Source organism: Tachypleus tridentatus, chromosome 1 (assembly GCF_004210375.1).
Source record: "Tachypleus tridentatus isolate NWPU-2018 chromosome 1, ASM421037v1, whole genome shotgun sequence".
NCBI classification, from domain to species: Eukaryota; Metazoa; Arthropoda; class Merostomata; order Xiphosura; family Limulidae; genus Tachypleus; species Tachypleus tridentatus.
This window is the reverse complement of record NC_134825.1, coordinates 28319401-28346530: the sequence shown is the minus strand read 5'-3', so window position 1 is coordinate 28346530 and position 27130 is coordinate 28319401. Positions and strand designations below refer to the sequence as shown.

The 27130-nt window shown below is 32.1% G+C and overlaps 1 protein-coding gene across 8 annotated transcripts in view; it reads right to left on the bottom strand.

Annotated features, from left to right (window-relative positions):
- The window catches only part of LOC143244926 (protein O-mannosyl-transferase Tmtc3-like), a 110296-nt gene that overhangs the window by 35148 nt on the left and 48018 nt on the right, over positions 1-27130 (bottom strand). For 4 of the 8 annotated variants that reach the window (XM_076490517.1, XM_076490526.1, XM_076490502.1 and 1 more), the window contains 4 exons: positions 11632-11829; positions 2859-2995; positions 1807-1888; positions 1328-1427 (listed from right to left, as the gene is read on the bottom strand). In XM_076490517.1, coding sequence (XP_076346632.1) covers positions 1328-1427; positions 1807-1888; positions 2859-2995; positions 11632-11823 — 511 coding nt within the window. In that variant the 5' untranslated portion in view covers positions 11824-11829. Of the gene's footprint in view, positions 1-1327; positions 1428-1806; positions 1889-2858; positions 2996-11631; positions 11830-15990; positions 16138-21124; positions 21173-27130 lie in introns of those variants that run through there. The other 4 variants (XM_076490549.1, XM_076490495.1, XM_076490541.1 and 1 more) reach the window with 3 other exon arrangements.

Here is a 27130-nt window from a genome sequence, read left to right as displayed (position 1 = left end):
TCTTTAGTTCAAATACCTCACCTCAGAACATCCATCATGATTATGGCATTTGAATGTTTTTTTCATCCTTAATTTCACACATTATGGCAACAGAAAACTTTGGGGTCATTTGTCAGCCAAATGTTATTTCATTTTCTGTATTCTATTTTGGAACTGTCAAAATTTTTTTATTTCAATCACTTCAGGTTTAACAAATTGAAATTTCACATTTAAAAATATTATACATAAGATGAACTAATATAAGAAAATGGGATTCCAGTCAGTGAGTCAGATTGTACATATTATTTTAGCATGTGAACAACTATTCTTATCTTAAGATGGATTAATGCAATACTTACTCTCAAGTGAAACCAGGGTCCAGTAATCAACATTAATGCTAGCTCTGGTACATGTAAAAAAAAAACAACTGGACTAGTTGCTGATGGAATTAGTAGCTTAATATTGAGTTTCTCTTCTATTTATGGCTTTTTGATAAAAACTCACACATTTAACTTGTTGCTTTTTCATAATGAAATGGACCTAATTTCTCAAAGTATGCACTCATAATCTGCTTATTTTCCAAAGTAGTAAAGAGCATAATTTAACTGTCAATCACAAAATTATTTGATTTTTCTACAGAATGAGATCTGTATACTGATAAGTTTGTTGCCTGAACATATATATAGTATGTTATACTTAAAATAAATAGTTTGATGCAGTCATTTCAAACTGCATTGCCACTGCAAACCCCTTCTGTGAAAAATTAAATTTTCCCTAGATACATGCAGCAATACATTGGTTCACTCAGTAGATCTATCAACTTCCTGATGAATATCTCACCATCGCCTATGGGAAACATTCTCTTTAAAATGTCTTCTCTTTAAATTATGTGTACAAGCAGCCAAATGCCCATGTTTCTCACTTTAGAACTTTGTGTTATTAACTAATGCAGAACACATACACTGAAATTTCTAAAAAACATTACTTGAATAATATCACTATAAATAGATTCTAAACTTTAGTGAGAGAAATACTAAAAAAACAAAAACAAAAAAACATTTTGTTCCAATATTAGATTTTTATCTCAGCTTTCAAATTACTGTAACTGTGGCCTTTGAAAAGATGCAGCCTTTCTCAGATTTCCGAGATTAATTTGATCAACAGTTTTTACCTGAAATACCATACTTATAACAGTGGACCCTTATTCACATTGTTGAAACAACATTCAAATTTCTGATTATAGCACAACTGATTGCTCAGAAGCCTGTAACTTGAAACATTACCCTTATTTTAATGGAAACTAATTAACATTGACAATGTAATATCCTAACTTAATTATGGCACATACCTGTTTGATGAACTTTTACTGTTGCCTTAGCATAGGATGAAAAGGCAAGAAGGAAGAACACTGAAGACAATATCTCTGCTCTCCCAACTACTCCTGTTACCTATAGAAACATTTAATTTTGCTTATAACCTGGATAAAAATGAATAATACACCAGCTTATTTTATTCAGAGTAAAATAAAAACTGTATTAAGAAATAACAGGATTAATTTCAGTAAAAACTTTCTACTTAAAAACTCATTTAGATAATTTCAGATCTATTAAGAAAATGTTATTAAACATAATTTTGGTTTATATTGCTTGTTTAGTTTTAATGTCACTATCTCAAACAAATTTCAAAAATTCTTAAAGATGAAACATAGTTGGGTTATTCAGCAGGGATGTTTTTGGAAAAAAAATTGTTTTGGTTACAATAAATAAGGTGTACAATTTACTGAAGATTTTGTATGTATTAATTAACACATGCAATATATTAACTTACTGCTTCAGTGTGGATAGGATGGATGGCAAAAAGGATGGTTGCAATGAAACTAGCACCCTCTGGTAGGAAGCGTCGAGTTATTCTAAGTAAGCAGAAATGGTATATAACATTAAGGCATTTTTTAAAGTTAAAAGATTTTGTAGACATAACTTAAGCAAATGAAAAGAAAAATTATTTGAAAAATATGGTTGTTTTACTATTTTCTTAAACTACAATTCTATGTATTAAACAAGGTAACACTGAAAAAGTTTATTTTTATAAATATTTTCTTAATACATTTAACCAGTTTTAGGATATAAAAAATAAAAGTAAATAAACAAAATGCTACCTTTTTAGTGCAAAGCTGCACAATGGGTTTCTTACACCCTGTACTTTGCAGAAAATTGAATCCATAATTTTAGAATTTTAAGTCCAGAAACTTACCATTGACCTACAGTAGGAAATATGCTTTTGATGCTTCACAAACTGTGTATCTATTTTTATTTATTACACTGATATCCTTGGATGTAAACAAGTATTAAACCACACAATATATAATCTGAGTTTTATTTGTATAAACACTAACAAAATATATGAGGCAAATTATTGTGTGCATGCTATCATGTAATACATTATGATGTTTGATAACATTAACTATCCAAAACAAACTTGAGCTGAAAAAATTAGAGAAAGAGAAGTAATGAAAACTTTAGAAAATACTCAAGACAATGTTATTGAAGCTTTTGCAGGAAACAAAAAAAAATCCAAGTTATAACAACAAATTGTAAAGACAGATTAACAACATAACATGAATAACTTACAATCACAATTATGCAAATTATCATTGATACATCTACATTTAGCATAATTAAATGTTTTTAAATACAAACTAAACTAAGAAATAATTAGGTAATCATATTTCTATCTAATTTCAATGTAAACCTTTTATTTACTTTGTACATTAAAAGATCATAACAATACTTTTGTTACTTTAAAACATGTTCAAAAATTATTAAATTCTATAAAAAGATTGATTTACCTTAAAAAAAAATAAAATGTCTTCAATAACTTACCCAAGAAAGAGAAGACAAACAATGACATGAAGGATGATGTTTATTAAATGATAGCTAAAGGGCTCAAGCTCACTTATAAGATAGTTCAACCTGAATGTTAGGACACACAAGGGTCTGTAAGACTTATGGCTATGCTCCTACAAATAAAGAAAAAAAAATTTAATGACACAAGAAAAATAAAATCAGACTTATGGAACACTTTCAAAAAATCACATTATTTAAAATAATTTCAAATGCCTTAATTAATGGAAAACAGGAGGATTGTTGCAAAACAATTGTATTGTGTAAGTAAATAATACTGCCAGAATCTTACAAACAGAAAGCTTCAGGTTTATAAGTTATCTCTAAGTTACAAAGAAAACTTTATGTAAAATAACCTGTATTATGATTTTGAGCATTAATAGTATCAAGCTTTAATAAAGGAAGAACCTGGAAGATATTACAGTTAATGCAAATCTTATGTAAAACATGAATCAATTAATTAAAATTTTTACTTCAGAATTTAGATCAATTTGTTTGTTTGTAGTTAAGCACAAAGCTATACAATGGGCTGCCTATGCTCTGCCCACAATGGGCATCAAAACCCAGTTTCTCACAGTACAGGTATGAAGACTTACCACTATGCCACTGGGGGCATTTAGATCAAAATGGCATTTTTTCTTCTTACAGCCTTAATAAACTTTTAGGAATCAATAAGGTGCATTGAAATATTTACACCAATATATGCTCAAAAAGTAAACAACTGATTTTAACATAAATGATAAAATTAGCAGATTACATTTAAACATAAATTAAAAGCCAATCTCATTTTATGTTAATTATGAATTTCAGTTTCCTCATTACTCATCACATACTGATTCTGTAAAATTTTATAGTGTATAGAATAACAGAAAAAGTTATTTATCCAGTTCTAAAACATTGTACAATAACATTTAGTAACCAGATTCACCAATGAAGAATTCTCAAACATAAATTTGGAAACAACCCCTAGTCACTCTGCTAAATTTTGTTTCAACCAATACACAAATTTGATAGTAAGTTATACAGTTAACTTTTAGAACAATATAATATCAGATCTGATAGTACTTGCTAACTCATGTTGAAAGCTTAACTGATGAAACAGTGACAGCTCCAAACAGGGTGAATATTGGTAAACAAGTACTTCTTTTTTGATACAAAACTAAAAATGAAAATTTCCACTCTACTATACAACAAATTTAAATCAATCAGAAGTTTCACAAAATACTAAAAGGTGTGTTCCCATCACAGAACTGAAAATCCTAAAACTATAACGATATTATTAATGCCTGCTGTGGGTAAAGAACTGCCACTTGACACTTTTAAATTACTATTTGAATAGTTTTCATACACAGCTAAAATCAGTGATATTTCTTTCTGAGTGTAAAAAATGCTTGCTATATTCAGTGTGATAAATTACAGCTACTTAAACCATTTTGTTAAATGTGGTTGATACATTTTGAGCAAATTATGCTTTAAAAAAATGTAATCCTCAGGAGAAATTAAAAACAAATATAAAATTTTGTGTATATATAAAAATTCAAACTGTGGTGTCTGTTAGAGCAGTTTTCTATCTCCCGTTTAGAAAACTTTGCATTAAAGCTCAACATTCACTTTTTAAATGACTGGAAAAGAGGAATAAATAATTTTCATTCCAAATTTTATTTTGCAAGAAAGATGTTCTGCACGAATCACATTAACAACACTATCATTCACATTTCAAAATGTGACAGAACGTAAAGAATAAATATGTTAATTTACCATAAATTGTTGTTGAGATGCTACTTATTTTCACAGCAGGCACTATAAGTAGCTCAGAGTTTGCCTCTGGGTGAAACCAACACTGCAACACAATTAACCTTTTTAAAGTCTATGAAATAATTTAAATTTACAGATTAACTTCAACTTTTTCATTAACGGGGATGGTTACTTTTGCTTGTGATTTGATAAAAGGTATTATATTTACTCAGTATTAACTTATTCATTACAGCAGTTTAACCCTTGAACAGTGAGAATGTTGTATGCAGCATCATAAATTGATGATAGCTACCATTTAAGGGTTAATAGTACTTTATAGTTTTAACAGTTTATAATTTTAGCTCTGACTGTACTATAAGCTAACACTTTGCTATGGTAAGAGTATTTTCATAATAACATTTAAATTGTAATCATATAACAATTTTACTGACATAATTAGTCAGGTTATAGTTATTTAAATTAAAAACAAATATTGCTTTTCTATGGGTTTCTACTTCAAATATTAAGTATAAAATTTCACAATTCAGAGTTAAGATTTTTCAAATTAAAAATTATTTCATATGAGCTTGCTGATAAGCTATTTGAAGTTAAAATATTTTAAATATTTTTAGGATTTTTCTTCTTTAAAAATATTAAGTTTTGAACATGAAACCTGACAGTATGTATTAAAACCATTGACAGCTATTGCGTCACTTTTTATTGTTTGCATACAGTGTGTGTGTACTTTGACCTGAATTGAAAATTAACTGTTATTTTAAACAGGCTTCTAGAAAGGAATTGCAGCAATTAGCAGTCACAAAAAGTAAGGAACAGACTTCAGCAACTTGGATTAAAATTTAAAAAAAAACTTGTTTTCTAAGTATACGGATTCGGTTATATTGACCGACAAATGCACATGTCAAGACGTTTAAAAGTTTCATTTTAAATTCAGTGAAACAAGTTTATTCTCAATGCATATCAATAAACTTGGTGTTAAAACGTAGTTTATAAATGATTTTTTAATATTACGTAATTTTAATCCAGTAATTTCAAAGAGGAATTTTCAAACATAATTTCAATCTTTTCTGTATCTTGTGATAAGTGCGCTCGAAATTCTGAAAATTAGATGCTCTTTTCTACTTTATGTGACCGCCTAATATTCTGGCAAATTTCACACTTACTTTTCCGAGGCAATAACTCAATTTATAGCTTCCAATATTCTAGATTTACCAAGATATAAGAAATAAAGTCAAACCCTCCTAGCACACACCGTCTTTTGTAAGGTTTTAAAATTCTCTATGACATTTACTATGGGATAATTTCTAACTAAAAGAAAGCGAGGATAAGATTTACTAGATGCTACAGGGCCTGGAGTTGTTGAAACAACCGGTTTTGCGCAATCCGCTGTCGCTTTTATTGTTTTGCCACAGGAACTACACTTGACTAGGTATGAAAATTATTTAACTTGTTTCTATTTTAATTAAAGAAATAAATTATTTTCATTTCAGTATTTTCTTCTTTATACGAGTAGCAATATTTTGTATTATAACTGCATATTTGAATTTAAAAAAAACTTCCGAGCCCACACATTTCACACTAAAAAGTAGGCTTACTGCTGACGTGAATGTTATCGGACAAACGCTCGAAGAAAAACAAGTTTTCTGACGTAAGCACTAAATTTCGACTGACAATGCGAGGTTTTTGATTTTTCGCAATATAAGTGAAAACTGAATGAATGAATGAATAAATAAACCCGTAGATCCATAATAGACGAATGTAATCTCAAAAAGTTTAAAGGATACACCTTGGTGTGAGTTCCGTTCGAGGAACCGCCCACCCATGACAGCTTACTATCGTTTTAAACCCAAACAAAAAACTGGAATCGACACTGTAGTGTATATGTTTACACTAGCTCAACGTCAAGATACTTTTGTTGATTGGAATATTTCAACAGACCCACGATGGAAGAGCGGTAAGTTTACGGATTTACAAAGCTAAAATCAGGGGTTCGATTCCTCTCGTTGGACACTGCAGATGGCTCGATATAGTTCTGATATATATAAAAAGAACAAACGAACAAGTTTTCAACAAGTTTAATGAGTTGAAGATATAACATACGGTGTCATAACCTTATGAAACAATAATCTCGAATGTCCATTCTCTCAGAATAGCTAGATTCCCAAATCCAATTATCATGTGGAAATTCACGGACTGTGGATCTAACACTATACATGTATATAAAATTAATATCGAGGGAACGACAAATATTATCCATCCATTTACGAGAAATTGTTACATTTCAGGTCAACATGAGGTGTTTTTGTTATAAAATTTCACAAACTTAACCAAACAAACAATTTAACATTAAAAACAAAACAAAACATTCGAACTGTCGGGCTTTCAGAGTAATAGTACCTTGGGCTAACGGACTGTCACCTACAAAAGTTTATTTTTTAAATATATTTTTATCCCATCAAAGTAACTAAAATATAAATTTTTTTTTAAATGTATAATAAAACGTAAATGAAATCAAACAAGGAAAATACTATGTGTAAACGGATCTTTAATTTAAACAAAGTTATACTGCGTAACAAATATGTATCATCGTACTTGAGTGTGCTTATGTGCAACTGTGAAGAAATAAAATCAAATGGAAAATTATTAGAGTTGGTTGTAAAAATAAATTGTGTGCAACAGTCTGTTTCAATATGCAGTTCTTCTACAGGGTGGCCCTGAGTCCTTACCCATCCACATGTTATTATGTTATAGTTACTAATGATGAGTTGAAGGCAGCTGTTACCGCGGTATTTGAAACAATAACCCCTGCTATGTTGTCTCACAGAACATGGCGTCGCATAATATTATGAAGCGAGAATGAGGGACAGCACACAGATACATTGGATACACAAGATATATGGATGGGTAGGGCCTTACGGGCCACCCTGTAGAAAAATAATTTACATTTATTTCGTTTTTGCTTTTGTACGTGGTGGTTAAAAGTAAGTAGTGTTTAGCAAAGAAAATAGGTTTTAAAAGCTATTCAAATAAAATATGAAACTGTATGACGAAAAATTATTTTTATTCTTAACATGAAAATCACCTACTAGAACTGATTTAGTTATGGTTCAAGTTCACTGACAAAATCTGTAGTAAAAATACTTATGTAAAATGTCTCAAATTTTTGCGAATGACATTTGCTGAAAATATCTTAGATTTCGTGTAAATTAAGAGTTACAGTATATATACCTTCATGTTTAAGTCCTGCCTCGAAAGCTTGGTTGACATTTTGTTGATATGACTAGAGCTGATAGTGAATAACACTGTTGGTCGTAAGTGCTCTACCCAACTGTATCAAGGTTTACTTATCAGCAATACGCGGGTTTGCTTAGTGAAAAACTTGCTTAATACTACAGTGTTAAATATTAGACATTTTAGCAGTGGTTTAACAATGGTGTGGAAAGGTATCAGTATAAATCAAACCATAAATTTGACTGTACTTCTATATTTAAAAAAAAAGCGAATTGAAAGACAATATACACAGACAAGGCTTTAGATTCAACTGTACGTGATCTATTGCACGTGCAACAGGGCTACACTTTCTCAATACTCTACAATGTCTGGCATCAAGCTTATTGGATTACGGTGAACTATACTTGAAAAAAACAACAACAACCAGAAAACAATGGGGTTATGCACCAGTCAGTCCTGGCCAAAGTTAGAACACCTTTGAGAGCTTCTTGGACACCATGAATGCCAATACTTTATCAAAAGTTACGTTTCACAAATGTCAACATTGTATTAACGTCGGTGAGCAGTTACATTTTTTTACTAAATATATTTTGCCAAACGTGAAGTCTTTCAGTAAAAGTGTTGCAATCAAACTTCATGTTTCCATTTAGCCATACTAAAATTACCTAGGCTATAACCATTGTGAATGAAACCAATTCATAAACTATATTTCGTAATCCTAATGTTTAGTTCTATTGATTCCATAAAAATATCGTACTAAAACAATTAACCCAATATTTTTTTATGTATTTTGTATTTTATAGCACATCTACATTGAAAATTAGTAGATTCGAAAAGACGTTACATTAAATTTATAGTGTATTTGTATAAGCTTCTCATGCAAAGTCATGGCCATATGGTTCGGCTATATAGAAACGTTTATTTTAAATTATTAAGCAAGAACTTTATCAAAAATAAAGACTGCGCCACACAACTAAAAACATTATTTACGCTGGTCCTTTGAACACACATTTTAGGCTTAAAATACAAATCAAGATTCCAAAGGAAATTCTCTTCTCTCTCTCTTATAAAATATTAGCTGAAACGAAGTGTGAGCGTTAAACCTCTGACAGTTCACTAATAAACTTATTTGAATATTTACACTTTTAATTGCAATTATTAAACTTTCACGTCAAACAGACAAATATTTAATGAAAAATAACAAAAAAAATAGGTAGTAAAATTCTGGGTTTGAAAAAAGAAAACAAACAAACAAGAACAGAAGCTTAACTGAAAATGGAAACACCGAGAACTGACTTAAGTCAGAAAGTATGTGTGAAATAAAGTACTCGACTCACTTTCGAATAAAAATATTGTAACTACAGGAAGGTAATATTCAGAAAACCACAAGTCAGCAAGGACTGTAAAAACACAATATTCCAGAAGGAAATATAAGATATAAAAACATGTTATACGGATCAGCTCTCGATGGAATACATGCCTCTAGAAACTTTAACACGATATTCCAATTTATTATTATTTATTACGGGTATAAAAACACTACAGTTTTAACACATCTTGATAGAAACAACGTATTCTAACGCAAGTAAAACTATTTTAATTTGATCATTTTCATTTTTTATACCTCACAAAAACCTTGATTTTGTTATATTGTGTTTTTTTCCAAGTACGAGTTTTTGAGAATCTCGTTTTGATTATGAACGGCGTATGTTTCATGATTTATTCATATTTCTTCCATCAGTTAGCTACAAGATGTCGAAATCCTTCATTCAAAATTCAAATATTTTCACTGGTGTTTGAAATTTCTTCCTGTTCCAAGTTCCTTGGGTGGACTTGTGTTGGCATTTGTATTTGAATGATAAACTTTGTAAGGTTATATTCAAACCCATGTTATATATATATATTATACATTTACACACAAACACATAAATCGAAAACCAGTTGGAAGCGATACTCACAAACCCTTTACAACTGATGTTGGATTACCGTTTTTAATCTTAGGATATTGTAGGAAGATTTGGTACTAATTATTTCTCCACACTTGGAATATCAAAAACGTAAACATGGTATACAAAATAAGAAAGAAAAAATCATTTATTGTCATTGTAAACATGTCGATCATCACTACAACAAGAAATGTGCCTCACACAAACAAAACCTGCCGTAAACCAAGACTAAAATTAGACATTGCACATTTCTCATCCTCTTTGAACTACTATAGACGTTTTGTATCGAAATACATTTGCTTTGTGAATTTTAATACAAGAGGACACATAAACGATTTTTTTCTTCAGCTGAAACACCGGAATTATTCATGTTTTCGTAAATGTCATATTAAATTATTGTCTTTTGCTTGCTTGCTTGAATTTATGCACAAAGTTATACAATGTGCCCACTACGGATATCGAAAACCCGGTTTCTAGCGTTGCAAGTCGCAGAAGTACCGCTGTATCACTGAGGGCTCGTCTTTTGCTATAGAATAATGTATATTCTTATTTTCTGGAAACAAATTCCAATTAACTATACTTTACTTGCAGTGTTTGTTATATAAAATGCTTGTTTTTAAGATTAACTATAGTTTTTTTTTAATATTAGTTAATATAGAACATCGTAAAACTGTTTCGTTTCTGCAAACTTGCGCACATATGCAAAATAAATGATTGACAAAACAGGAGCTTTCTAGTATCAAATTATCAAACCAGTTTTAATAAAGCTTGTATCTTCCTGATATGTATAGATTCACATACGAAAAACTAGACAAGTTAATTCCAAATGTGTATGTGTGTGTTCTCTTATAGTAAAGCCACATCGGGCTATCTGCTGAGTCCACCGAAGGGAATCGAACTCCTGATTTTAGTGTTGTAAATCTGTAGACTAACCGCTGTACCAGCGGGGAACAGTTAATTCAAGATAGTGTTACGAATAGTTTAGTTATTCTTTCAGCGTTCTTTATTCACCTCAGTGATCTATATTTATACAGGTATTTGAATATAAAACACCAACACGACCGATTTATTATTATAAACTATTCACTATAGAAATGCATTTTTCTCTCTCCCATCACAGTGGCAAGTAAATTCATAGATTACGGTAGTGAAGAAAACTTCTCTAAACTGCTTATACGCTGAATCATTCAAAAAGACAAATTAGTTTCATATCAATGTTACATATTATTCAAATCTATGTATATAAAGCAGAGATGTCGGCCGCCTGTCTGGCGTCAAAAATTGTTGTAAGAAGCTGGCTGAACCAATACCGATGAAATACGGTATAGGTCTCAAGTGGACCACTCTAAGATCGAGCACTTCGACTTTTGTAACTCTTTCAGTTATACAGCTTTAAAACGAAATATGTGAAGGATACTCCTTCGAAAAATCGCGTTATGGCTTCAGTAGCATGTGGACCTTCGCATCGAACGCATGTCCATAACTTTGTGACTGAAATCTAAACCTAAATCATTGCAATTTAGAGTGCACAACTGATGTTTAGAAGTGGAAGGTAAGAAGACAAGATGGCATAACTACTGGAACAAGTATCCTACTTACATGAACAACACACTTCATATGTATAACATGCTTCTGAATTGTGTGGAAGTACAAGTAACCACAAAGAACGAAAGGTTTCCCGTGACACGTTTTTCGGTATCAAAAACAGAACAAATTTATGTGTTACAAGGTGATAGCAGTAAACAATTGCAACACACACACACACACACACACACACAACATTAAGAAGTACAACTGAACTTCAACGTATAACTCACACGTACCTTATGAATAGGTGTTCCCCAAAAGTCATTCCAAAAAAGGTTGATTAAGGGCGTCTCAGGTCTTAGGTCCCGATTATCTTTAATTGCTGACACGTCGTCGAAAACGAAACCACAACCTAGAGAGTTCAAATAGCACACAGATGCCAATACTGCAACTGCTACATAATATCCGGTCTGTATCTGGTTCATCATTCCTCCCTAGAATTTAAAAAAAAAAATCCTTGCTTTTGTTTCAGGCCCACAATGAAAACTCACTTTCAAGAATTATTTAAAAATTAAGCCACAGTAATAAAGAAAAAAAGATATTCAACAAATTCCAAAGAAAAATAAGTCTTAAGCTTTTCTAAACCGGGTTTTTAATTATAAAACATTAAAAGTAGTTCGAACATAAAAAGAAATATAATTTAATTTACTGTTTAAAACTCTCAAGCCCAGTTTTAAATAAAATCTGTGTTGTCTTTTAAAAAGTATTAAAACACTATGACGTTAATAAATTCCACAAATATTCGATGAATTATTTCAACCAACGAATTTAAGAAACGTCTTTAATAACATAAATATATATGATTTACTTTACCACTTTTAAATCTTGCAGTTTTCAATTCGTTAAACCAACAAAATAATAACAGTGTACAAGATTCTACGTCGCTGTTAGAAACAGCCACACGATTAGGAAATAAATGTTTCACGTTTGCCTTTCCTGAGGTTTTTCTTTATAAATTTTAATGTCTTCTGAAACCACACACTTAACGTTGAGATTAAAAAAAGTCTGGTTTAGACAATGTAAATTTGCCAGCTTGGAATATACAAGCTTTTGTACGATGGTAACAAAACTGTAGATTAAAAGAGGTTGATGTATCCATTAATTCAATCATATAATTCAAGTTTCTTCATACTTCTGATCCTGGACAGAAAACTATAGACGATAAAGCTCTTCCTTTGATCTATTAAAACCACGCATCATATTCGTGCTCTTTTAACCACTCTAAACGTAATTATTTTGACTCAATTTACTAAGTTAGGATGACGGCTTTAAATTTTTGATACATCACCAAACAGTTTAAACTTAATACAACCATATTCAAACAAATCCACTGATCCTTAAATGTAATTATCTTTCGATAAGCCTCTAGATTATTATTAAAAGTAAATGTCATCTCTCCCCTAAACATATCAAAATGGGATTTCAAGGGATAAGCCAGAAATAAAAAGCGATACAGTATGAAGCAAGTAACGCGCTACTGTTTCACGGATGGGTTTATTTTCTAAAATAAAAAGGCCTCTCGTTAAAAGCTAAGATGGTTTAATAACACACATGCGTTCTCCATTTCGAGTCCTTTTCAAAATTTGAAAACGAAATTAAAATACTGTTTTGTCTTCACATGAGATTCATCAGAACTTATCTGGCAACAAATATAAGATAATTGAAGATGGTAATAATAACAATAAAGACGAGTTATTGGTATCTACGAAGCGATGGTGAGTCTCCCTTTCGCGTAAATGCAATAATCCCTCCCCCCAAAAAAAACGTTGTTCAAGAATAAAAATGCCAAGTATTGTTCTTAAAGCATACAATTTTTGAATCTATTTGAAAAATACCGTAAACATGTTTTTCATAACTTAATACTTAGATTTTACGAAAAATGCGACTTTAAATATTCTCAAAACGCAAACGCAAACTAACGTGGCAGGGGTTTAGTTTAGAGAGAAAGAAATCAGAAGAGTTATCTCTCCAACTGGGGTGTTCAGGAACGTTGTAGTTCCTCTTCGTCCCCTTACATGAGAAATTTTTAAAATATCCGTGGAATTTTTACTTTATTTTTTAATATATTTTTTAAATATTCTCAAAGAAACAACAGATTAGCAATATCAACTATGTGGCTACGAACCGTTTTATTTATTATATTTTTAATAGTATGTTTATCTAACCTAAATTAATTTCACATCCGAACATCTCAAGGCTGACTTATGAAATGGAAAATTCAAAGTTATACAAATCATTTAACCCATCCCGGAATACGAGAAATGGTTGACTGATGAGGATAAAATTTTCTTCATTATTTTTTCAATATCAAAAATCATTTGTCAAAGTCAAATGAAACTTCTGTACACCAACACTTTGGAAATCGAGTTCATTGTTTATACTCAGTACCCAATATAATTACCTAGGGCTAAGTGCTTGAACTACAACTTTAATTAGTTACTAATTAACAAACAATTAGTTTATATCTTAACTTTAGGGTGGTAATTTGCTGATGTTCTAACAGGAGTTCCATTTCTTTATGAATTTTGCCCAAAGCTATTCGATGACTCTCTGCATTAATCTACCCCATTTTTAAGTGATATACTAGAGGAAAGGCAGCTAGTTAATACCACCAACCGCCAACTCGGTCAATACACTCACGGCCCTAAAGTGCGGAATGCATTTTTTTGTTTCCATTTCTTAGTGGTAACGGGGGGCAAACCACTAAACTTTGAATCAAAAGACGGCACATTAATTACTTGTTTGCACATAGTTTGTTGTTGTTGTTGTTTTTTGTAATTGTACAGCCGCTGTCCCTAGTTTTGACCTACCGCCTATAGGAGAACACCTGACAGCACCCATTGTTAATTTCTTAAAAGTTTATATTGTAATTGGTTGTTACAACACACAACTTAAAGTGCATTTTCGGCGCCGAATCTCGCGAGTCGAGCGTACTAGTCACCAGGCGAAATGTTACAGATGAAACGTTAGAGCTTCAATACTGAAGTAATGTATATCGAGAAGTATCGCAACTAACATGTTTGAAATTACCAAACACGGTAAAAAAAAAATCCTTTGTTTCAAAGAGTTTTCACAGCTGTGTCTGAAGAAAAAGAACAAACGGAAATGTAGTTCCAACTACTGACTAGTTGTTTTAATCAGGGATACCAACTCCTTCCTGCATACAAATAAACAGCAACAAAAGACACGGAATTTCACACATTGATCGTTGACAGAAAAAAAGACAAATCATTTTTGCAATTCTTGAGGATATGCAGGCAAGATATACTCTGAAGCAAAGCACAAATATCTGGTAACACTTATCTTTCCATTCACTTTTTCGAAGGAAAAAATTAAGTTACATTTTACCATTTTTGTGGCAACACATAATAGAAATTTTTGCCACTGATACTGTGTACCTGTAGATATCGAGATATCTTGAAAACTACTGGCTTTTTAAAATAAATACTACTTTAGAATTGAAAGGGGGAATAATTATATTAGGTTAGTTTAGATATCTAACAAACTGCATTTTAATATTGCTACGTAATACACTGTAAATAATTCCTTGCTTCAGAAACTGTATGGACTTTAGACAGTTTAAAATTGCGCATAAGGTTCCCTTCTACTGTAAGTTTTATCACCTCGTAGCCACTGAATCTCAAGTCTATAGTACAATACTTGATAGCTGAAGCTGCCAACTGGAAAGTAATAAAATATTAAAATACGCGTCTTGTCTTTTTGTTTGAAATATAAAACTAAGCAAGACACAGGGGAAAATTATCTATAAACGTGACAGTGAAAGAGCTTTGCGTTTACTACTACAAATAAATAATACTAAGTATAAGATAACCTCAAAGTTTAATTATCGACGAACATTTTTAGGAATAAACATGCAAAGCTTGAATAATCCTTGTTTCACGCATTCAATTTTATCAGTTATGTCAACAAGAACTTTGGCCAGGTAGTTAAGGCACTCAACTCATAACCTGAGGGTAGCGGGTTCGAATCCCCATCGCACGAATCATGCTCGCCCTTTCAACCGTAGGGGCGTTATAATGTTACGGTCAATCCCACTATTTTTTGGTAAAAGAGTAGCCCACGAGTGGCGGTGGGTGGTGATGACCTCTTGTAGCTTCGTGCGAAATTCAAAACAAAATAAACCAAACCACCAAGAATCAGCCATGTTCAAAATTTCACTTCAAATTTCCAATAATTTTAGTTTAAAAAGTTTTAACAAAGTATTCGACCTTCTTGCAAATTTTTTTTCACTCTAAAGTTGTCTTTTTGAGTTAATTTTAATCAGGAATGACCAACAAAAGAGTAACAGACACACGCTATAAAAAATAAAATTTCCATCCACTCAGTCAAAAAAAAAACAACTTAATCCAAATGTTTAATTTTTATACCTAAATTATATTTGTTACAGTTTAAGTATTTTTGAGGTCAAAATAACTAAATTACGACAGGTAGACATCACTGTATCTGTTGATTTAGGATTAAATCTAATTTCCTATAAGTGGCTCCACTATAGAAACAAGAGTTACGTGCATTTATTAAGTTTCTATTGCCATCAACACCCTGACCACGCTATCCCAACCAAGTTTAGTACTCACAATCAGTTATTAGAAGAGGAAAGAGATATTTCGGAGACTCTTCCGAATGTGAGCATGACAGCTGTACAAGACCAACTAATTGAATCCTGTAGTAGCAGAAACTAACATCCGTATCCAATCAACGCTTACGCGAAATACTGGACGAGAGATAAATCAGAATGTGACCATAAACGTTGTCTTCACAATAGTTCTACTTCAATAACCCTTGACATTACAATAATTCAGCAGTAGAATAATGGGAGTATTTGGCAAAATTCCTGCACGGTAACAAGATTCCAATAAACGAGAAATCTCGTTGTTAAAGGGCCACTTGGAAGTGGTTCGTACATCACGTGATAATACCACCATGTGCCTCTCCCACTGACCTATTTTTAAAGAAACTAGTTGTCCTGCTTGCCTGTAATATAACTAACTATCACACCGTGAAAGGAAATTAACTTTATCGACATGTTTCCAAATGTTAAATTTAGTTGATGAAGTAAGAATTGTTTAATAGTTCACGTAAATTATTCAGATGTAAATACACCGTATTTAATAATAGCGTTACTAGTTTAGTATGGTTTATCACTGCCACGTCGAGTTGCATGTTTCTTACTGAAATCATTATATAACGGTCTTTCAATCGGATTTCGTTTGAAAATGAGAACGACCGCAAAAATGAGATTACCCACCGCATTTCGAGAGCTACGAACTGACTAGCACATTAATTATCCTATAACAATTCATTCTTCGATACATTCTATAAAGCAATAAACTAAAGCGTATTTCAATAACAAAACGTGAAGCCCAATAAACTATTACAGTTAACAAAACAATACACTGATACAAACTGTATTTCATTTTACTAATAACTCAAATTGGCCACTTATTTCACAATGATCATAATGCAGCTATGTAACCTATTGCGACTACATAAGAAAATTTCAGAAAACAGACCATATGTTAGAATAGTCAAGCTTATAATTAATACTGGGGAAAGAAAGCTCAGGTGACTTGTAAACAATTTTGTGTTAGTGTTGTTAACGGATTGCTTTTCAGAAGCGGTCAACGTCTACGGCAGTGTGAAGACAGATACGGAACAGTTAATGTAGTTATTGTTTAATGTAATTCGTTAAGAATTTTTACGTTTTTCACACACTGAAGACTGAAACTTGGGAAAATATTTGTATTATTTAAAGTACTATTGCCAGATAAACTGTTGTTCGGATATTCATATATTTTGAAACAAATAACTATATTTCTTAACAAGTCTACGAGTTAAGTGTTAATAGAAATAAACGTCCGATTTATAAAATTATTAGTGTTTTATCCCTAGACATTAAAGCACTGAAAAACAATATCAAAACGTTCAGTCTTTTTTTCCCATCTCACATCAATGAAAAATATTTGATAAAAATAAAAGTTTTAGAAACAGCACAAAAATGTCTAGTCATTTCAGATATCGTTACCGTATAATAAGCGGATAAGTAAGAATATTAAGGTTTGTCAGTGATACAATGAAAATGACGTTTATGAAGAATTATTGTAAAAGATTGTTTTGAATTTCGCGCAAAGCTACACGAGAGCTATCTACGCTAGCCGTCCCCAATTTAGTAGGAAATGACTAGAGAAAAGGCAGATGGTCATCATCACCCACCGCCGCCAACTCTTGGGCTACTATTTTACTAACGGATAGTGGGATTGACCGTAACATTATAACGCACCCACGAATGAAAATGCGGACATGTTTGATGGGACGGCGATTCGAACCCGCTACCCTCAGATTTGGAGTCAAGCGCTCTAACCAGCTGTTCATTATTAGAAAAGACATTTCTGAGTGAATTTCAAATATTTTATTATGCTGTTTATAAAACAAAATAATAAATCACTGAAACTATTTAACTTTCAACTTATTCTGCATTATCAAAATAACCTGTACATTATTTAAGAATTGTGGATAAACGCTTATCTTATGTTCAACACAATGTTCTACAAACTTCTTTACATTACAGAAAAGTAGATTTTGGTTTGGTTTGAATTTAGCGCAAAACTACTTGAAGGTTACCTGCACTAGCCGTCCCTAATTTAGCAGTGTAAGACGAGAGGGAAGGCAGCTAGTTATCACTACTCTTTGCCAACTCTTTCACCAATGAATAGTGGGATTGATTGTTACATTATAACGCCCCCGGGCTGAAAGGGCGAGCATGTTTGGTGTGATGGGAATTCGAATCCGCGACCCTCAGATTACGAGTCGAGTGCCTTTACCACCTGGCCATACCGGGCCAGAAAAGTGGAATCTTCAACTATGTTACAAAGTAAAAAGGAACAAAAGTTATCTGTTGTCCTTATACACTTCTACAGAACATTTATGTCAAACTAATAAGGTGTTTGTGTATATGATGCCTCTAACATATCTATGTAAAACACCTTCACAATTATTTCCTTAAACTAATCATTTTCATGTGCCACATTTTATTTCTAAGATATTCTAGAGGCAGTAACAGACAAAACTTGAGTTTACTCTGAACATAAAATGAAACATAATTGCGTGCGTGTGAAAATATTTTGCACACGGTTAGCCACTCACGACTGGAAAGTTTCAGTAACAATTATCCCTTATACAATCCTGGATTTGCAAGTTCTAGTACCCATAATTAATTACTCCCCCCCCTCCGTATCAAACTAAGCGTATTTACGATCTTCTCTAAATGCATAGTCAAGTAGAACTCATCAGACTATCGTTAAAAACTTTACCATCATTCTCTGTCGGTTTGTTACCATAAACTATTTATACAATCTTAGCTTCGGCCATACAGATTGAAGCAATTTTGAAATGTATTAGAGATAAGCTAAACAATTTAGCTTCCGAAGCATTATGCATATTTGTATCGAAAGCATAGTTTACTTTGATTGCTTGGTTTTAAACCTTACATAACTGTAGTTTGGTTTACGAGTGGTGCCCGACGAAGAATGAGCTGTTGTTTACCACACACGCTTGTAAGTTATAGTTAAACCTCATCCGAGGCAAAGGAAAAAGTACTGATTGTCACTGAACTAGTAATAAACCTGATTTTAATTTGATTTTTATTTATTTTGATAATTACATTTAAACACTATAATCCTGAAAATTTCACAAGAGTTGATTTTTTTAAAACTTTAATACGTAAAATTTGATAAAGTTACACTGAAACAATTTTGGAGGCTTGCCACGTTGTTATAGTCCATGACAGCCACAGCTAGTCATGCTCTATTTCACGACCGTGCAATCTTGACAATAGCAGTGCAATGTAATTTTAATTACCAACGGCTTTCATGTTTAAAGCATACCAGTCTTCCCTGGTTCTTTCCAAAATACATCTGGTGTACAAGGACAATAATTTCCCAGTACCTGTTTAACTAGTCCAATCACATAAAATTCCACAGACGTTGATCAGATGACTTCACCGGCATGTCTGCATATGTGATAGTATGAATACCCGTTTCATTCTACACATGTACGAGTTATGTAATGGTTGAACAAATATGTTGTAGAAGCCATTTGTGTACGTGTCTTATGTTGCTTTTTCTTGACGGAGATTCTTTTTAATTAAGGTGCGTATTCTTGTCCGGGTCACGTGGACACATTCTGTGACTCATCTCTGTGTTTATGGGTTATTACTTGTTATAAGACGTCGTAATTTCCTTACCACGCCTGAGGTCCGATTGGTTACAGGTCTCTTTTTTGATGATCGTGTCACCCCAAGTTGACCCATATTCATTTTTGTTCCAATGCCTTCTCGTAGAAGGGTTAATTCTGGTTCGAACACGTTTTTATGATGTGAATATTTGTGTTGGAACTGGTTATTACATAATATTTACGAAAACAATCAGTTTTCGGGGGCTTGCCTACCCTTCTTAACATTATACAAGGTATAAAAGTAGTTTAAATACATGCTGCTCCACGCAATTTATACAGGATGTAGTTCTTACGTACTGAATTTTCATTTTCAAAATGTGTAGTGCTAAAACCTATAGTGACGAACCCTGCCAAAAACTGCCTCGTGTGTGCCACTTTATATTGAAATCCTAATTTCCATCTTTCCGAGTCCATTTTAAATAAAGAAAATACATGCAGCATTAATTATTTAAAACTGCTTAAATTAGCTGAAAATTGAATACGCATTTCTTTAAGAGTGAAAACACGCAACTCAACACTACACACTACGAAGCAATAAACAAAAATTAGTACCTTATAAAATCCAATAATAGTAAAAAACAGTTTTAAAACGCATACCTTGTTAATTTACTATATTTCCAACTGCACTACCATATTAACAACTTTGACTTTTATATTAATTTCCAAACCTTTTGTCCTGCCAATACGAATAACTGAAAAAAACCTTAGTTGTGTGTTACATTAATAATCACGATTTAAAACACACAGTACAATTGTAAAATGTATTCGACTAAGTGTTTCAGTATTATATTTGTGTCTCAACACGTAATGCATACCTCTGGATGCCAAAATTTCCTGATATATTGCCGATTCTCAGTGAATTTGAACACTGAGATAGAGCTTTAATAATAAAATAGAACAACGAAGAAATGTTTACGAGTATTTTTATATTTTTCAGTATAAATACTCGAAATTTTATGATCGTTTGAACATTGCAATTTCGACTAAATTGTCCGGAAAGGTTCACCCTTTATCAGCCATTTTTTTCCTCTTTATTTTCTTCTTTCATAAAAATAAATGAAATAAATGTAAAAAAAAATAATTATTTTACTATTTAATTATCTCTTGGGTGAATACTTATGTTGACCTTCCAACAATTCATAAGGAAACACCTGCTTGGACACCTCCTTCCACTGCTTGTTTTTCTTCCTTTTTTGTTTCGTTTGGATGATCTTGCTTTTTATTTTCCTTTATTCAAGGAACTAACTCTTCGATGGGTTTTCCTTCCTTTATCATCTTATATCTATCTTATTGGCAAAATAAGGTAGAATTTCAGTAGGTTCAGGAAGATCCCGGATTTAGTTCCGTTACGTTACGAGGGAATCAATGCAAACAAAAAGTTGGACTGAGAACTAGTTTGTATCGTGGAGACATACGTTACGTGTTACTACCCACGTGACGTGTGACAACAAAGGAAAAAATAATCAACTTAACACTCACACACCTGCTCTTGATCCGGAACGTTCAAGTGTTGCCTGATACCAGTTCCTAAAAAAAAAAAAGTGACTGGTTGATCTAAGAAAGTTGTATCAATGAACACTGAGAATCACAAATGGTCAGTGTTCTGTAATACTGAGAACGTCTTGCTTAAATAACCTTTTGCTGTTTAATACGTACTTCAGGTACAGAATCACTATTCCAATAGCACAGCATCCTAGTTTATGTCTCTAATTCGTTATCTTCTGTAAAGTGAACATGAAAAACATTAATAGAATTCAGTTCATTAATTAAGTCTTAAATCTAATACGCGGTGTATTCAACGCTCTGAGGGTCTACTTCAGAATATATTCACTTACAACAGAATACTTAACCTTTACAGCACAGTAGTTCTTGTCCCAGATTTTACTCGTCTGTCCTATCCTTCCTGCTAGTAAATGCAGTCACTCTGAACAGAGAAACCAACCAGAGCGGGTAGAGCAAATGACCGCAAACACAAGATTTTTGCATAGGTTGTTGGTTTATATCCTGCTAAACACAATGTAAGAGAATGGGAGCAAGACACTGTTGCTCACCTTCCTTATCTATATATGAAAAACAAACACTATTTACCAGCAAGGATATAGTTAAGTAATAAACTAAACGTGGCTTAGACTTTCACAAATTTAATTTTTGATATGATTTTTGGACCAGTTTCGTAAGTTGTGCAAAAACGCAGCCCAACAGAAAAATGTATGTTACAGAAGTATCAATCTGAAGGTTCAGTTATCCTCACATTTTGTTTTCCAGATTATGGATCAAATCTAGAATCATTTTCTTTTCAATCACATGTTCTTCTAAAAGCCAACGATAATTCCAGCATAACACTTACAACACTCAGTGAACGGATTGAAAACAACAACCTGTAATTAAAGAATGGAGTTTGCGCTACTAATTCGTATTACAGTACCTGTATATAGACGTCAAAATCTCTCTGGTATTATAATTTAAAGCCATTTCAAAATAAAACAGGTAAAGAAAAACTTTCCAATAAAGAAAGTAAATGTAGTAAACAAGGAAACTACATCATCCCTACATAATAGTACACTCAAGAATTTACACACAGCAATATATATATATACATACACACACACAGAAGTATTCAATCACAATCGAGTTTATCCTATTTTTGTCTGTTAACTTTCTGCTACATTATTAAATAAGAATATTCTAAATACCATCCATACCATCTTTTTTTTGTATTGTTTTTAAAGGATTGATATTAGCCATCCTTACATTTACTTCCTTTTATAATGATGTATTTCAATAGATATAGGAGGGTTGTATTTAAAACCAAATTCTATATACAATGAGCTTCAAACTGTAATATTGATTTTTAATATATTATTAGTTGATAACTCCTGTTTCACCCTGAGTTTAAGTTTCTAAGAAAACCACAAAAAACACCACCACTACATTTCTGTAAGAAAGCTAACTTCAAGGGGTAATGATACAATTTATACTAGAATTATGATTTTTAAAAATTACTAGTTATTAATAATACTTATAAAAGAGGATACACCATTTGAAACTAGTTCACCACGGAGAAATTGGTTGACACCACTATTTTGGTTTTTGAGTTATGTAACAAAAAAAGAACAAGAAATTCAAACTTTTTCCTATGATATTTATAGACATTCTCATAACTAGTAACTTAATCATTACTAGAAAGACTAGAAAAAGAAGGCAACCACCACCCATCCACTGCCATGTTGGGCTACTTTCTTACCAACAAATAGTGGAATTGATCATAACTTTGTAACACCCTCACGGCTAAAAGAGCAAACATGTCTAGTGTAACTGGGAATCAAACCCAAAACCCTCAAGATTGCCAGCCCAGCGTTCTAACCACCCGGCAATGCCGGGCCTGCTACAAAAGGAAGATATTTAAAATATAATTTAGATGAACTGTCAGAACCATCCCTACATGGTTAGTACTACCGACTGTCTGATAAAATATTAATACTGTATATGATGGAGTCATCCTTATTCAATTAAAAAGTGCGAGTTCGCGTAGACAGTACGTAAAAATGAAGGGTAAATTCATATGTGATGGTAAATATTATCATAAAGGACAGAAAAACCATAAGGCTCACAATAGTATGTTTGATAAACAATAATGGCTGACCTAATGCTATACTTCAATTGTTTTAGGTAAATACCTCCCATGGTCCATGTGCTCTAGAATAAATAAAACTCTGAAAAAAATTTATAGCAACTCGGAACATTTATTTTTATATTATACTGTGTCCAAGATAATTAAATAGAAGACTTGGATTCTAACAAAATCTATAATTAAATGTCAGTAAAGATAGGATATGGATGTAATAGATATTAAATTTTGAGCATCTTTATGGAATAATTAGATGCAAGGTGGTTTGTGATGAATTATGTCTTGAAATCCTTTAGTGGTTCCAGACAAAGAAGCATAACTTAAGCCTTTAATAAGCACAAAATCAAGAATATTCTTATAGTTCACATACTTAGTAATCTATAGCAGGTATGTTTAATCTCAATATAGTCAGTTAAATGTTTCCTTACATTTTTTAAATGCTACGTATAATTTAAACCTTTACTTTCTGATTATGAGGGTTAACAACATGAATGAAGAATAGGCTTAGCCTTTAACTTAACAATTTTAAACACGTATAATTGGTATCTCAAAGAAAAACGTTGACAAAAAGTAACAAGAAACTATAGACACGAATTTACTTATTTCTTTCTACTTCCAAGTGTCCATTATAACTGTCAATTTTTACGATTTAGTCAGCTGAACTAGAGCAAAAACTAAACGTTACTATTGGACGGAAAAACAAAACAAAAAAGGCGAGTATAATTAAGTTCTTAAAACACACAAGAGAATGGAGATTTGAGAATAAAAACAATTGATAGATTGGGCTTTACGGTTAATTAAAAATAAAATCACTTGCGTTTGCATTGCCGTCACTAAAACTGGTTTAATAAATCACATTGGACGGAGATTTAAACCAATACGATATGAAAATGTGTTTTAATTACACATTTTTATTAACTTTGGGGTAAATGATCAAGAAAACAGTGATTTTTTTTAGACACAACTACACAAGGCAAAATTGTAAACAAGTTGAAGTTACTTTTAATTTAAGATCCGTTAGAAAGTACCGAATTCTTAGCATTACACATTTTTCGTGCTCGAGAGGAAATGCGAGTTCAGCCTGGTGTTAGGTTGGATTTATGAAAATATCTCGTACTTGCTGTTTCTTTTTAATAAATCATCATGTCGCCTTAATCGTGACTGTTGTATGCTTTAAGAAAAGAAATAATGATTATTAATTACTCGTGTACGTATAACCTCTTACGCATTAACTGTTTTTGACAATATTATATTTCAGCAATACAGCAAAACTACGATCTGCAGGTTATTGTTTACATTTGTATACACTTTTGTTGTTGTTGTTTCTTCTATAGAAAACCTTCGAAACCAGTTCTTTCTACACAAATGAGAAAGACTTGTTCTACATATTCAAAACAAAGTTCAGGGAACTTGTAAAACAAATGACCACATTCAGTAAGAATTATTATTTTAAAGTTAGAATTAACACTGTCAGGACAATCTTGTTAGGCTTAGCTTTTGAAGCCACTTGTAAGAATATTGTTAGCTTCTACAGTGTTACAGCACAAAAATTAGAACAGTAATAAAACTACACCATCACTGGTAATGAAACACCACTCTTTCATTGGTAATACTTTTAACTGATCCTGGATTGTTCAAACACATTTATAAACCCCTCCCTAGTGGCATAAGGGTATGTCGGCAGAATTGTGATACCCATGGTGGGTAGAGCACAGATGACCCTTTCGTAGCTATGTACTTAAAAATACACATCTGTAATTAATTAAACATCGACAATTCTTTTATTTGTTTCTTTCTCATTGTTCTTTTGAGAATTTAGTTGGCTATCGAATGCTGTGTATGTGTCATGTTATCCGAGCTTCGATAGCAGCTAAACTGACATTTACTACGCCCTATACCAGACTGAACAACACTCATGGTATCAATAACAATAGTTCGTTTCAACAGCTTAGAAAGAACAATCTAATTAATGATTATAATCTCGGAAACTGCTGCATAGAATTCAGAAATCTTTGAGCTTTTCTTGGTTTAATGATAATTATTTTCCCATATCTTGTAAAAGGCACAAACTGCCTCATATCTACAAAGTTAAAACTCAGTGTAGTTTGAAAGAGTTTTCTCTATAAGTTCCAAGTTTGTCAATGAATTACACACAAATTAAATATTTATGTGTCACAACTCTGTAAATCAACACACACTTAACCTTTTGTGAAATATCCTACCCCCACTAAACTATGAAAATAATTATTCATCTGTCTTTTATGAGAAAATTATAAAACATACACCATAATAAATACCACTGAAGGAGGATAAACACAAGCTGATACAACATTACACACTTGTCACATTATTAACTGCCACACTGTTAAAAAAAAACAAAAACAAATCACACAAATACTGTTCCGTATTGAATTTTTACTTGACGGTTTACTTTAGCAGGTGGCTTGTATCTTAATGATGAATAAAGCTTGAAAATCTAGAAGTGTAGAAGCCAAATTTTAAAGCCTGACTTGGCCATATCTTAATCCATCTCAGAAATTTAATGATGTTTGACATTCTAACCAAGATAAGAAAAACTGACGATCTCTTTCAACCCAGTGCAAATATACACGACCTTTAACTTTAAATTAATTCCAATATGTAAACAAAACATGCCTGTATTATCTCGCTAGGAACATGAAACAACTGGCAACAAGTCTTTAGAAGACATGTATAGCAAATTAAGAATATTTTTGTTATGAACTGAATCAAATATTTTGTTTTATTGTGACATTTTAGTAATGACACACTGATAGAATCCTACAGAGAACAAAACAGATAAAATTGCTTTATGTGAAGGAAAATAACATTCATTATGTGTCTGGCCAGTCTACAACCATAACCTGAATCCAACTGAACCACTATAGGATTCTCAAGAGAAGCTTCATAGGGTCAACAGAGAAAGGTTTCCAGAATATTAAATTTACTTGCAACTACATATTTTGCATGATTGGCAGTGGTCTATTCCATCAAATATAAATGAACTTGGAAGCAAAGTCCAAGCTGTGATTAATACCCTATCAAAATATAGCCAAGTGGGGAAACCAAGCTTATAGCCTCTCGAGGTGAAATGTGTTCCAATGTATACTAAGTAATTGTCAGAGTATAGAAAACATTCAGTGGACCTCAGGCAATTTAAAAAACTTAGTGTGCAGAATCATGAGTATTCATTGGAAAGTTACTGCTGCTATCCATTATTTAGGGCTATTTAACTATACAGAAGGTATCCCACCAGCACAGTTGCACCCACTGACCACACTTAGAGATTGACTATCACTATTATAATGGATACACATCTTAAGTGTGCATGGAAGATGCTTGATTGTTGGTAATTGAGCACAAAGCTACATGATGGGCCATTTGTGCTCTGCCCACCATAGGTGTTGAAACCTAGTTTCTTCTAGCATTTTACATCAGAAGATATCACTGTGCCACTGGAGGAGGTTGCAGAGGACCAGCGATAAGAGACATGTCACATTATACTGATTGGAACCTCAGTTACCAACTCAAAAATTCAGAAATCTACCACAAGACAAATCCTACACTTTAGAAATTATGACAAAAGTGAATTAAAATGTGATTAGCTTTCATGCATTACTGTCAAAACTTGGGTGAATAAAGAGAGATGTACAATATGTCATTTTATATGTAATGGCAACAATTCTGCAATACAAGTATTCAGTACAAAACAGGTGTTAGAAAATCAGAATTTGTTGCAGCAATAAATAAGAGCAAAAAAAAAGTTTCTTATTCACTTTCTGATCATAAAATTATCCACACAAATGTGGTTTATACAAAAAATGTTAGACAAGGATGTA